This window comes from Heliconius melpomene, chromosome 11 (genome assembly GCF_056956725.1).
Source record: "Heliconius melpomene rosina isolate 202511_hmr_F chromosome 11, ASM5695672v1, whole genome shotgun sequence".
NCBI classification, from domain to species: domain Eukaryota; kingdom Metazoa; phylum Arthropoda; class Insecta; order Lepidoptera; family Nymphalidae; genus Heliconius; species Heliconius melpomene.
In genome coordinates, this window is record NC_140399.1 from 9,585,154 (window position 1) to 9,598,997 (window position 13,844).

Genomic DNA, 13,844 nt, shown 5'->3' on the forward strand with positions numbered 1-13,844 from the left:
TAGCATATTACCTCTCCACACATTATTGAATAATTATATGGGATAGCCATGTTATAAGAGAGAGTTATAAGAAATAGTTCAGAACTCCGCAGTCTTATTGTAAGATAGAAAGTAAACGATTTTTATAACAATACATTAAATGGCTGAAACAAAGGCTGAAATAGTAAACAATACTTATTACACATCTTATTTATATCAACAGATTGTTTGGAAATCACAATAATGTAACTTAAGTAAAACTTCATATTTGACGTCACACGTTATAAGTGCGCAGTATATGTATATTAAAACACGAAATTAATTCAGGTAATTAAATAAGTAATCCTTCAAACAGTAAGAGAGATTAATTCTTTTATATAATAAAACCGTTCAAAAATTACAGGTGCTAAAAATATGATTTTAGTAATTTTGGTCTGTCCTTTTATCACATTCACGTTCACCTTTTATGCCAAAACTAATGGATGGATTTTGATTAAATAATTTGTTATATATAGGATGGAAGAGGCAGCGCTCCTTTTACTGAAATTGCATAAAGGGAAAAATATTTCAAATCCAGAACTAAAGAAATTAATCGAGGTACCTCAACAGTTTGGACGTAAGATTTTTTTTCATTTCACGATTTTTATCCATACCTGTATTTCGTGTGACGCACACATACGTGTGCGACGTTGCCGCTTTGACAGGTAAGTGTGTGCGTGTTTATGTTATCTTTCCAAATGGCGTTTTATTTTAATAAATTTGATTATTTATTTTGTTTGAAAAAATTACATTTCCATTTTTGGGAATTATTTTTTTTATTGAATTATATTAGGCTTTTATAGAGTTGTTAAAACTGTGGTTTCATTTAAAGCGGTGCTGACATTTCCATCCTGTATAACTAACTATGTATTCGTTTTCGACATTATTAGGCAAATTTTTCTTTCATCAAATTTTTCTTTCATTATGTTTATTTGTTTATATCAATGGTAAATGTTCATCAAGCTACAAAGCTGAGAAATAACTATGTATGTCCTAAACAAAAATTGTACAAAGGTACAAACCTTTGTACAATTTTTGTTTAGGACATACATAGTTATTTCTCGTATATGGCTTCGACGTATATGGCTACATTAGGTGTGGAAGTCTTCGAAATCAAATATAGTCTTGAATCTTGGACCTATTAGATTAAAATTAAATAAATACACAACAAAAGAAATCATTCAAATCTGTCAAGTAGTTCAAAAAACACATACAAATAGACAAAAAATAAAATCATCGATTCGTGTTCTATTACTATTTTAATTTAATCTAAACGTTTTATCATAAAAATCTTTAATGTTGTAGCGAATGAAGGCTTTTTTACTATTTAATTATTTTACCATTTAGTATAGATAGACTATTAAAATTAATAAAAATATATATTTGAAGTCTAATACTCTAGTGTAATATATATATTAGTCTATCTTATTATTAATTCATATGTAAATGTATATCATAGAAAGTCTAATCTCATTGACAATTTATTTATTCAACATACTATATCTATAGAAAACCGTGACCGAAATGTTACACGATTTCATAACAGAGATCGTGCCAATATTTTGATGACGATAAATATTCAATTATATTTTCTTTTGAATAAAGCCTCGCTGAAGCGTATTTAAGCAGTCTAGGATCATCTGCATGCCAGTTGAATGAGCCCACTTGCTGCATTTATTATTAAGGTTTCCGCGACTGCCACATAGATGGTGATTTCTGAATTTAGGCCCCAAGTCCCCTTCGCTGCGCGCGCCTGTTGTTTATAAATATTTGCTACTTTTTTACATTGGCCAACCACGTGTGAAGTAAAGGTGAGTTCGAAGGAGAGTTTGCAATCAATCACTAGACCGAGGAGATTGATCTCTTCGACCAAGTTGATAGGGGACCCCAACATAAGCAAACTAGGAGGATCGTATTTAATCTTTTCGTTAGCAGTACCTATTGCATTTGTCTTGTGTGCTGCGAAGTTTCCTCTTTTCAAGTGTCTTCTGTTCTGTTCTGGGTCTGTCAACGGATCACTCTACTCTGTTTTAACGTACTTATGTAGAGTGATCCGTAAATGCTATTCTTACACGAACTAGCCAAAGAATCAAACACACGAATCGAAAAACGAAGAGTAAAATAACTAAACTGACTAAAATTCCAAAAATGTTGTTGTCCTCTTGTCATGTTTCTATGGTGTAATTGACCCTAACTTAATACGTAATCTTCTCTAACTGGCTTCCTCAAGATCATAACGTGAACGATCTACCATTGCATCGAAAAGTATGTCGACGCCAGGCAAGTCTTAGTATGAGATGAGGTGCCGTTATCACCGTTTTTTTTTTGGATTTTGGCTGTATTCATTTATTTAATTATCAAGATATTTCTTATTTTAGCTATATATTGGGCCCATATAGTTTCTGGATAAACTTGGAAATGTTACATTTCGGTTTGCTGTTGAGTTTGGTGGGGTTGGCTGTGGGAAGTCCTCCTGCTGCTAAGACAAGGGAGGAAATTAATGCCTTTAAAGAATACTTGGAAAAAAGCCGTGAAGGTTGGTTTGATAAAATTGATTATATTGTAAATACATTACAGAACACGCAAAAAGGGATTTTGAAAAATTTTAACCCTAAAAGGATGAAATAGGGGTTTAAAGTTTGTATGGATATTTTTTTATATCGGCACCAATATTGACAAAATTTGAAATTCCGACTTTTAAAAATATTTAATTGAGGACGTGTTTTATGGATTTTTAGAATTCACCCCCTAAGAGGCAAATAAGGGGGTTGAAAGTTTCGATGGAAAAATCTTTAAGCCGCCACCGATTTTTATACAATTTGAACTTTAGACTCTTAAAAATATTTTATTAAGCAAGTGTTTCATGGTTTATTGGAATTCACTCCTAAGGGTGCAAATAAGCAAGCGAAGCTGCGCGCGTAAGCTAGTTATTTATATTTTTTTATATAAAACATTTGTAAAATTTACAGATGACGGTTACCGTCTAGATTCTCGCATGCTATCAAATGTCAAAGGTAATGCTTGGGAGAACAGTGGCAAGTTCGAAGGCGACATTTTGCTAGACCACTGGCAGATAAAAGGCTTAGTTACGGACTACGCGGCAGGCAGAAACGCTTACATTTGGCCTGACACTAGATGGCCTGAAGGCGTTGTTGCATACGAATTTGGAAATAATGAATTGAGTAAGTTGTTTATAGTTTATATTTTGAAAAATAATTTGAAGAGAACATCTTTTAAAACATTATGACCTATAATAATATCACATATTTTATTTTCGCGATTATTACGCATTTAAAGTGAAATTATATAACTGGATTAATCACGATTATATAGGATACGTCCAGGGCAGTTGGCCATATTCTTTGTTGAGCGTTGTTAAAAACAATCTTATAAATTACGATAGAAACTTTTATTTGTAATTAAACTTTAAACAATCAACTTCAAGACACTAAACACAAATGTAACAAATTCTAATGAGATCAACTTAAAAACTTTTTTTTTAAATCACAATTGACCATCTCTCCGGAAATGTCCAGGTGTAATGTATTTATTAGTCATCTAGAATAAATACAAACCAATTGTTTGAATAAAAGCCTAATAGAATAAAGACAAATCTTTTTTGTCTTTATTCTATTAGGCTTTTATTCAAACAATTGGTTTGTATTGAAGACAAAAATTATTGTCATTAAATTAAACGCCATTTATTGAAAATTAATCACATTAACCTGAATGTTGTTCAGGTTTGTTATAGAAAGTAATTGCGTATTGTAGTAGAAGATAATTGCGTTAAATAGAAGGAGAGTAATCTTTTTCGGTTATGTTTTTTGAGAATGAAGTCATCAAAAGTGGTAGAAAGGCAACGTTTAGTAATATTTTTGTAGTAGGTGTTTACGTTATTGGTCTCTATCCACAAATGCGTCACACGTAAAAAAGTATGGATAAAATTCATGAAATGAAAACAAACCCTTTGCCCAATTTGTTGACGAATCTTGACTATTTTTTCCCGTAAAAGGAACGCAGACGCTTCCACCCGATATAATACGATCACATTTTTTAATCTTTAATAAGTAATTAAAGATTAATAAACGTGATGAAATAAAAATAAATTTGCTTCACGCTGTATCCTGTATTTATTACAAATGTGATAATAAAAGTAATAAATGTATATTTTTTAGATTCAAAGCAAAGTTCGGTAATTACGGATGCTATGAGTTTGATCGAGAATAATTCGTGCGTGAGGTTCCGTCGTCGCACCGCTAACGACTCTAACTACGTCTTAATTACTGTAAGTCATTATTATGTTTGTATGTGAGGACTGTGAGTTGAAATTATTTCATTATCGTCCCTAAAAAATATACCGATAAAGAAGATCTTGGCATATAGCAAACAGTCGTTTATTATTTAATGAAAGCCAGAGCATGTTGTTTTATTATCTCGATGGGCATTTTCTGGAAAACCTGCAGATTTGAAGAAAGAAGCTAGTAATCTATCTCTGTGTTCCGCATTTTCATCCCATTTTGAAAAGAGCCTGTTTGGTGACAGGAAAATTCTAAGCCGAACTTTGTCGCCACCTTCAAATCCATCTACCAGTACTACTCAATCAGTCTAGGAAAACATATATCTTAATAATATTATCTAAACTCACAATCATTGCTTCTTAACACAGCATCTCTTGTTAAATGATTTAGATTACTTTATTTTGGAAAACGTCCTAGATAAACGATTTTTATTTATAATAGGGACGATCTAATGGATGCTACTCAACCGTCGGCTATTCGAGCAGTCGCGGTGTGCACACATTAAATTTGGCACGTAGCAAACCTGGTCACGGATGTCTTCGCACCGCCGTGATCGTCCACGAATGGCTTCATGTCCTCGGCTTTTTCCACATGCAATCTACTCATGATAGAGATGACTACGTTCAAATCGATTTGCAAAATATTGAAGATGGTAAGACGTCATTTTTGAAATCTCTTACATTAAATCTCCATAGGTAAACGGTATAAGTTTAAAATTCTGATGTTTTTTGTAGATATACATCTTTTTGTATTCCTCTCAGTGTATTAAAACATTATATTATAAAATTTTGTTGAAATCGTTCATTCTCTAAAGGGCAACATAACCTTATGAATTGTGGCATTATATAAGATACATATATAGTTGTTTTTTTAAAGGCAGGGCCAGCAATTTCAATAAATACGGCCCTAATTACGTGAGCAAACTTGGCGTACCCTATGAGTACACCAGCTGCATGCACTACAGCTCTCACGCTTTTAGCAAAAATGGACAACCTACCATTGTACCTCTCAAGGTAAGATGATATATATGTATTTTTATAACAGTGAAAAAATGTATTACTGTTATAAAAATACATATCTACTAAGTTATGAAGTATTTAATTCACGTTAGGGCGCAACGAAATATTGGTAGGTCATCATGGTAGGTCGTCATTTTGGACTCAGAAAAGTTCATCATATAATTATTCTTATTCGTTCAAAGTTTAATTTTATAATTATAGATACTCGTATATAAATATATGTTTATATTGCCACTAGCCTTTCGTCGGAACTATGGGACAAAGGGATCAAGTTACTGACAACGACTGGCTAAGGCTAAGAAGACACTACAACTGCGAAGGAGCATGGAATAGTGATGACGAAGAATATTTAGGTATTTCTGAACCTCAAGAAATTTCTCCAGTCGTTGCGGCTGGTGACGGTATATAGATAAAAATACAGTGTGTAACACTACAGTTTTGTTATTTAATAAAGCTATAATTTTGAGTTGTACAAAATAAAATTCTTGAGCTATCTGTGATTGAGTTAATTTTTTCAAAATTTTCTATATTTAAAAGAATAAAGGAAAATAAATAAACAACAATTTTAAAAGAAATTACTTTTATTATAGCCAACAAGTTGAAAAGCGTGCTAAATAAACACAAAACTCCTAAATTTATGTGAAATTAGATAAGAAAAGAAATTCAGTTTTTCGTTAATAATTTAAAAACGCAATGACAATTAAGAAATTTTTAAAGAAAAAAAATTTAAAGAAAGGAAATTTTCAATTTTTAAACTTCTAATTCCGTGAACTCTATCTCCTTTATTATAATTTATTTATCACGCTCAAAAACGTTAAGGCATAGGCGCGACGTCTCAAAAGCTAACATGTGGTATGTTTTAACCATCATTTTTAATAATTTCTGTATCTCTGTCTGTTTGTCTGTCTTATTACTTGTCCACACTTATGTCCAGAACAAATGAATTGATTTTTAGACCTTCACTGATAGATAGAGGGGGCTATGATCAATATATAGCTAGTTTTAATCCCATGGCGTAGGGATTTTTCTGGGCAAAACTGCGTTTGCCGTACGCACGTACTTTAATAGATATGAAATGACTAAACATTTTTGCCTATTAAATACGATAATTTTGCGAGCAGTACCAAATAAAATCACGAAAGATTAAAATTATAATTAATTAAATGCATAATAATAGTACAGATAACATAGATAAATAACATACAATAAAAATGAAGCAATCAAAGTCACGCAGGGACCACTAGTATTAATTAATGAAATAAAGATAGAATGGAATATTCCATTTATTTTTTATGATATTAACCACATTTATCAGGATATCAGTTAAAAAAACCGTTTAAATGCCAGTCAGATTCACCCAGCGAGGCTTCCATATCAATTTCAAGTTTGCAGATCAACGAGAAGTACAGCTTTTAAAGTTAACCAACTTAAATTTGTGGGCATATGCACTTATTTTGTATGAAATAAAATAAAATTTAAGTATGTAATAATTTCTATAAGAACTATCTGCAAATTTCCACATTTGGAATTTATTTTTTTGCTTGTATTATACGTTCTCACTTCGTGCCAAATTTCATATATGTAAGTCCACAGCGAGTAAAACCATAAATGCTCTTATCTGTTTATTGTCTTGACTATTTGATATTAATTTCAGTTTCATACCTCCACCCGATTATGATATAAATGGTCGTGATAGACGGAACGGACGGAAAAAAATGATCCTATATGGGTTCCTTATTACTTTTTTAGGTGCGGAACCCTAAAAACAAATAATTGTAAGTATGTACATACCTAATTAAAAATTGGCACACTTAATCGTAATAGGATTTTCGTCACCCATTATCTTTTAATTATCAAATCGATAGCTATAAAAGTAATTGAATAGGTAAATTGTATACTAGAACAAAATGATGAGGGCTGTGGTGCTAGTGCTATGTGTTGTCGCTGCGGCGGTGGCTAAGCCGCCGGTGGTACGGTCAAAAGAGGAGATTGAAGCTTTCAGACACTTTTTGGAAAGCACAAAGACCAGTAAGTACATCCCTATTTACGAACTTCTTGAATTATTATCAACTTCTTTTCTTTTTAAATTTCAAAAAAGACCCTCCCATCATCATAATAAAAAAAAATCAATTGGTGTTGCTTTTTTCTGAGCCCATGAAATACTAGAAATACGTAAAATATATAACTAAAAGCAATTGTGAAATATTCCAAGTACATCAATCAAATACTCTTAAAACAAAATGATAATAATGTGGCATTATTTAGTGGCAATAAATATATTAATATTTACAAATAAATATATTGTTATAAATTTAAATTTCAAACAAGGTCTAATTTAAATTTCTCTTACAGGCGATGGCCAGCACTTCATTGCCCGTTCTAGAATGTTCCCGGATGCCAACCCCGAGGAGAACAGTGGTAAATTCCAGGGTGATATCATCCTGGATGACTTCATTATTGAATCCATGTTGCAAGAGTATGCTATGGGCCGTAACGCCTACACTTACCCTAATACCAAATGGCCCAACAACACCGTTGTATGGGAATTTGGTGAAGATGAATTTGGTAAGTAATTTATTAAAAACATTATTGACAGATTTTTATTAAGTGCCAAAAGAAATTGTTATTTCTTATATTATATTATAATAATAACAATATGCATTCAGAGTTTGGCAAAAAACAAAGAATGGAGTGTCTTAACAGTAGGTTCTCTCTGGCCTGCTGTGAGCGGTATACAGCGTGACGCTAAAAAATAAAATATACACATAGTATGTCCTAACAATATTTCAAGTTTTATCAATTAGTAAGCTTACTTAAAAAGATAAGAATTTTTTTTCTTTCATAGATTAGTAAAACCACGTGTAGATATATATGTTACATAAATGAATATCAAAAATATTAACCTATTGACTGCTTTTTCTTAATATTTTATTACAAGGCTTGGAAATTTAATTTAATTAGGTATAATTTGGTACATACATATTCTCGTAAATGCTTAAAGTTGCCTGCGCCTTACTGTAAGCGCGACAGTAGTGGGTTCGATTTCAACTCGGGGCAATGATTTAAAGAAAGTTGAAAACAAGGTTTCTTGATACTAGGCTCCTCCTTCTCAGCTTTATGCTGTCTCCCATACACAGCAGGCTAGGCAGCGATAACCTAGTGTTAAGACATTCCGTTCCCCACTTTCCGCCGGATTCCGGAGGCATTGCGTGTTGGTGGCGTTTAGAACAAATTAATACAGCGAATTACCTATGTATAAACACTCAGTTCTTTGTGTTTACCTATTCCGTAAAGTATGTAAAATGAAGCCGTTTATCTTGAAAACTTACAAAACATTCATAGATAAAAATAATTAATTTATCATTATTAATCTTGATATATTATAATACTATAATACAAACACCTAAAAGTCACTAATCATTCGGCGTCATAATCACATTTTTGTGATAGAAATCTCTTAACAAACATAGACTTTAGACTTTCAATTAAATTATTTCGCCAAAGACAAATGAGGTAGAGGTATGATCTCTTATATATCCTTCGTTTATCCTATTTTTGATTTAATTAACCATGTATGCTGCATATAGCAGGATAACTATACAAGGTGGAATTGTCAGCACCACTTTAAATGAAACCACAGTTTTAACTACTCTTTAAAAGCCTAATATAATTCAGAAAAAAATTATTCCCAAAAATGTAAAAGTTATATTTTCAAACAAAATAAATAATAAAATTATCGTTTTAAAATAAAACGCCATTTGTAAAGTATAACATAGGCACGCACACACTTACCTGTCAAGTCGGAAACGTCGCACACGTATGTGTGCGTCACACGAAATACAGGTATGGATAAAAATCGTGAAATGAAAAAAAAATCCTACGTCCAAACTGTTGAAGTAACTTGATTAATTTCTTTAGCTCTGGGTTTGAAATATTTTATGGTATATGCAGTTTCGGTAAAAGGAGCGCAGCCTCTTCCACCCTGTATATAGAATCTAGTGTTAAAACACTTCTTTACCAACATTTTTTATTACTAGCGCGAAGAAAAAATCATTTTTACGAGAATCGAAACTATAACCATCGTGTTAACAGTCCTATACTGTGTATTAATTTTACTGAATTACATTAATAACTTTTCCTCACAATAAAAATATTTTCAATTAAAAACTGCAATATATACGAAACCCTCTTCTCATTCTTTTCTAAACATAAACTTGATAACAAAATCTAAAGTAGGTAAATAACTATCGCAATAAGAATAGATTTCTGATATCGATTAATTACGTACCTACATACATATATGAGGCAATTATAATATCTCAACATTATGCCCATATTGTTATAAGAATTGATTCAATGGAAGTATTGCCTTGATCCATCCTGCATATAGCAGAGTAGGCAGAAGGACCCTAGTGTTTTTCCAGCATCCATCCTGCATATAGCAGAGTAGGCAGAAGGACCCTAGTGTTTTTAACTTCGCGATGCAGTTTATTAAACGACTTCTGTAAGAAAAGGAGGTTATCAATTCGACTGTATATATATATATTTTTTTTTTTTTTTATGTTTGTTACCTCATAACTTTTGACTGGGTGAACTGATTTAAATTTTTTTTTTTATTTGAAAGGTGAAGCTTCTCGAATGGTCCCATTTTTTTTTGGTTCATGTCTGACAATGGTATCTATGAGAAAATCACATAAGTCTTAAATTTGCATTAGGTATGTGCGCGACAAATAGACGAATAACTCAATGTCGCGCCAACCGATGATTCCTGATCGTTGCATTTCTTTTCAACCAATCTCAAAAAAGAGGATGTTCTCATTTTCAACCAACTTCAAAAAAGGGAGATTCTCAATTCGCCCGAATACTTTTTATGTATGTTCTTGTCAATATACCAAAATGTAACTTTGCACAAAAATAATACCTAATTAAATAAAGTTTTACATAGGACAACCACAACCACTTGTTGACAACCACTACCACCACCATCACCACTCGTTTAAGAAGCATCATTTTAAGATCTACCCATCACTAAAAATCGTAAAATAAATTAATTTTTAACAAAAACAAAAACCGACTTCTAACAACGAACTAAAAAGTGAAAAATAATTATATAAAGATTTTATAATTTTGAAGTCGTTGTCAAGCTAATGCTACAACACCTTTACTACAATATCTAATTACTAAGCCTGTTTGTTTTACTTGGCCTGTTTGTTTTACTTTTTTGTTTTTGTTAAAAATTAATTTATTTAGACACTAGCGGCCCGCTCACGGTTTCACCCGCGTGTACTATGTTATTATTAATTTCTGTCTCCATGACTACGTCGTAGTGACGTCTATGCAAAATTTGAGACTTCTAGCATTTGTAGTAACGAAGTTTCATACAAACTTTCGACCCCAAAAACAACCCCTTAGAAATCGAATATTGCAAATTCCCGTCTTAGCGAGCACCTACGTCCTATAAATAACTCCTATACAAAATTTGAGATTCCTAGCAATTGTAGTTTCTGAGATTTCGTGATGAGTGAGTGACCTTTCGATTTTATATATATATAGATATAATGAAATTAAAAATATAAATTTTCTTTTTTAATATTTTTTTTTCTTATATCCTCAGGGCCTCTGCAACAGGCGGCTATATTGGAAGGTATTGCCCACATTGAGAACTCCACTTGCGTTAAGTTCCGTTACCGCGAACCAGAAGACACTGTTTTCGTGAGACTGACTGTGAGTAGCGTTTTGGTATTGTATGTATAATATTTTTTATATTTAAGTATTTTCTTTTCGTTTATTAGAGACGATAGAGTATATTGATTATTGTTACTGTTCTGTCACTTAACAAAAATATGATTGTGAATTGTTCACAAAATATTACATATTCATATTTAATTTTTTCTGAGTTATTACGCTTTGTGTGCGGACAGCAGTGTAGGCAGAGGGAACCTGAGAACCTAGTGTTTAGACACCCAATTTCCATTAAGCGACTTCCTCAAATTATCAAGACATTGCATATTACTCATCACCGCGCTCACTCGAGAGTGAGAAAATGAAATATTAAATATTGCGTTCTCCTCAGTGGACGTCGAACCCAGTCTTATGCCCTTGTGCAACGACTGAGTCCAAAAGGTGCTAAAGTACTTCTAATTACCTATTTTTATAGCATCAAAATCTTTTCAGGGTATGGCTGCGGGTTGCTACGCCCACGTTGGCTACTGGGAAGTTCGCGGTATTCATGTATTGAACTTGGCTCGTAACTACCCCGGCGAGGCCTGCTTCCGCCACGCCACCATTGTCCACGAATGGATGCACATCTTAGGCTTTTTACACATGCACTCCACCTATGACCGCGATGACTACGTCAGAATCGCTGAAGAAAATATTATTAGTGGTAAGCTTTAGAAATTTTTGAGATGCTAGCATTTTATATATTTTAATTGCTTATCTAAGATACTTTTTTGTATATATATATTTTAATCAGAGTATTATTTTTCTCTTGTCTTGCTTATTCAGTATGTGTATAATAAATTACAAATATTTAATTATGTCAGACCAGACGGTGGTAAGTTTCGACAACAAACAATTAATTGAAATCGAGCAAAAAGAATGTAGTGTCTAGACTCAATAATTTTTCTCTCTTCTCTCTACCCTGCTAAAAAGAAATAACAAGCTGAAGCTGAACAAAAAATAATATCTCATAATATATATAGTATAGATTGCTGACATTTTATTAACTGTTATTCTTCTTCTTCTTCTTTTTATTTCTTGAAATTAAGACTTTTGCTATTCTATATTTTAGGTACTGAACATAACTTCAACATCATGGACGTCCAGTACAGTTCCAACTACAATATAACCTACGACTACGTCAGCTGCTTGCACTACGGTCCCCGTGCGTTCTCTTCGAATGGAGAACTTACAATTATTGCTTTACAAGTGGGTATTCTTTTTATTCTTCTTAAAAGAAAGTCTCTATAGAAAGTTCTTTCTATCTATACCTACGGAAAAATTTAAAGAAATAAGAATTTGCTTTAAAGAAATAAGGTGGAACTTTAGGCAAATCTTTGAAATCTTATTGAAACCTGTGTGACTAAGCGCAACAGGTTGTGGGTTTGATTCCCACTCGAGAAAATTTAATATTTTTCATTACTTCTCTGTGGTGTCGACGCAAACCGAGGCTATTCAGGGGAACTCAATGAGTTCTGCCCAGAGTGCCTTGAATTCGGAGAATTCGGCGGAAAGTGGGGAACAGAATGTCTAACACTAGGTTCCCTCTGCCTTCCCTGCTGTGTGCGGGATACAGCGTGAAGCTAATTTGATTTTAAATTATTTCAATATAATTTTATAACAATTTTTCGAAGAAACACTAAGAAACCTATGATTTTCTTTTATTTTTTTTTTGTTATCTATATGTACGCAAGTACGTATCACCTAGTTCTTTATCGTTATCCTTGGTCAAACAAATTAATTGTTATCTTAATATTCGATTATTTTTATCTAAATGAAAATATTGCTAATATTGATAAAATATGTCAATTTTCTTTAATAATACGATAACGAATTAGTACTTAATTGATTATGTCCTTAAAATATTTTAATAAACAATTAAAAAACTCCACCTAACGCGAAAAACACGAAATTCTTACCAAATAAATAGACTTCCTCTATTATATCTTCTTAAAGGCAACGCTCTCGAACTTTATCAGTTTCATCTAAAACTATTATAATACTACACTTTCATAGATTTGAATCCATGATCTATCGCTATACATAAAATTAGGAATTTTCAATTAATGTCTATTTCTATGAGGCCGTCATGGCGTCATGACAAAGGGTCCCAATTCGAAGGAATAAGATATTATTTTATTATATTTTCTTTTATTCGCTTCGTCACCAACGCAAAAATTCGGCAGAAATTGGGGAACGGAGTGTTTTAACACTAGGTTCCCCCTGCCTACCCTGCTGTGTTCGGAATATAATGTGAAGATGATTTTATTTCTATATATTTATTATCTTATTTTACATTTAACAGGAACACGAAGGAGTAATGGGACAACGTGAATACATCACAGAAAAGGATTGGTTGAGGATCAACCGTCACTACGAGTGCCCCGGCGCATGGGACTAAACCTTATTTATTATTTAACTGATTAAATTAAAAAAAAATACAATATGTTATATTAAAATAATATTATTTATAGAATAAAGATTTTTTTATTGCCTAAAGATTTTAAATTGCCTATTAGCACTTGGGATAGTATAAATAAAGAACATCTTTATGTTTCGCAATTTATGTTATCATTCGAGAAACAATGCGTGTTGAGTGGCGGAACCTAACGCCGCGTTTTCCCTCTACACCAGAGCGAAGAAATGAAAAGATAAATTTAAGTGAGTAATGAAAAAAAATAAGATATAATATTTTATACCCCCAACTGGGAATCGAACCGACAACCGTTGCGTTTACAGTTACATGCTTGCGCCTCTGTCACGAAAGATATACCAAAGATAATTCTAA

General features: G+C 32.4%; 2 protein-coding genes across 3 annotated transcripts; both read left to right on the forward strand.

Moving 5' to 3' along the window:
* Positions 1-1,658: 1,658 nt before the first annotated feature.
* LOC146534805 (seminal metalloprotease 1-like) lies at positions 1,659-5,887 on the forward strand. Its single transcript, XM_085193110.1, has 7 exons — positions 1,659-1,829; positions 2,397-2,554; positions 2,988-3,200; positions 4,194-4,303; positions 4,758-4,968; positions 5,193-5,329; positions 5,574-5,887. The coding sequence occupies exons 2-7, from the start codon at positions 2,437-2,439 to the stop codon at positions 5,742-5,744; spliced, it is 960 nt and encodes a 319-aa protein (XP_085049236.1). The 5' UTR covers positions 1,659-1,829; positions 2,397-2,436; the 3' UTR covers positions 5,745-5,887.
* A 1,204-nt stretch (positions 5,888-7,091) lies between these two features.
* On the forward strand, positions 7,092-13,544 carry LOC146534806 (seminal metalloprotease 1-like). 2 transcript variants are annotated; one of them, XM_085193362.1, is made up of 7 exons: positions 7,092-7,110; positions 7,237-7,363; positions 7,688-7,900; positions 10,950-11,059; positions 11,510-11,720; positions 12,129-12,265; positions 13,362-13,544. In XM_085193362.1, the coding sequence occupies exons 2-7, from the start codon at positions 7,243-7,245 to the stop codon at positions 13,455-13,457; spliced, it is 888 nt and encodes a 295-aa protein (XP_085049488.1). In that variant the 5' UTR covers positions 7,092-7,110; positions 7,237-7,242; the 3' UTR covers positions 13,458-13,544. The 2 variants fall into 2 exon arrangements, with proteins under 2 accessions (XP_085049488.1, XP_085049490.1); XM_085193364.1 differs by lacking the exon at positions 7,092-7,110 and having other exon boundaries at positions 7,221-7,363.
* Positions 13,545-13,844: the final 300 nt, after the last annotated feature.

Coding starts and splice junctions, on each gene's coding strand:
- LOC146534805 (XM_085193110.1), top strand. CDS start 2,437: ATGTTACATTTCGGTTTGCTGTTGAGTTTGGTGGGGTTGGCTGTGGGA. Junction 3,201..4,193: donor ATTTGGAAATAATGAATTGA/GTAAGTTGTTTA, acceptor TATATTTTTTAG/ATTCAAAGCAAAGTTCGGTA. Junction 4,969..5,192: donor TTTGCAAAATATTGAAGATG/GTAAGACGTCAT, acceptor GTTTTTTTAAAG/GCAGGGCCAGCAATTTCAAT.
- LOC146534806 (XM_085193362.1), top strand. CDS start 7,243: ATGATGAGGGCTGTGGTGCTAGTGCTATGTGTTGTCGCTGCGGCGGTG. Junction 7,364..7,687: donor TTTGGAAAGCACAAAGACCA/GTAAGTACATCC, acceptor TTTCTCTTACAG/GCGATGGCCAGCACTTCATT. Junction 7,901..10,949: donor ATTTGGTGAAGATGAATTTG/GTAAGTAATTTA, acceptor TTATATCCTCAG/GGCCTCTGCAACAGGCGGCT.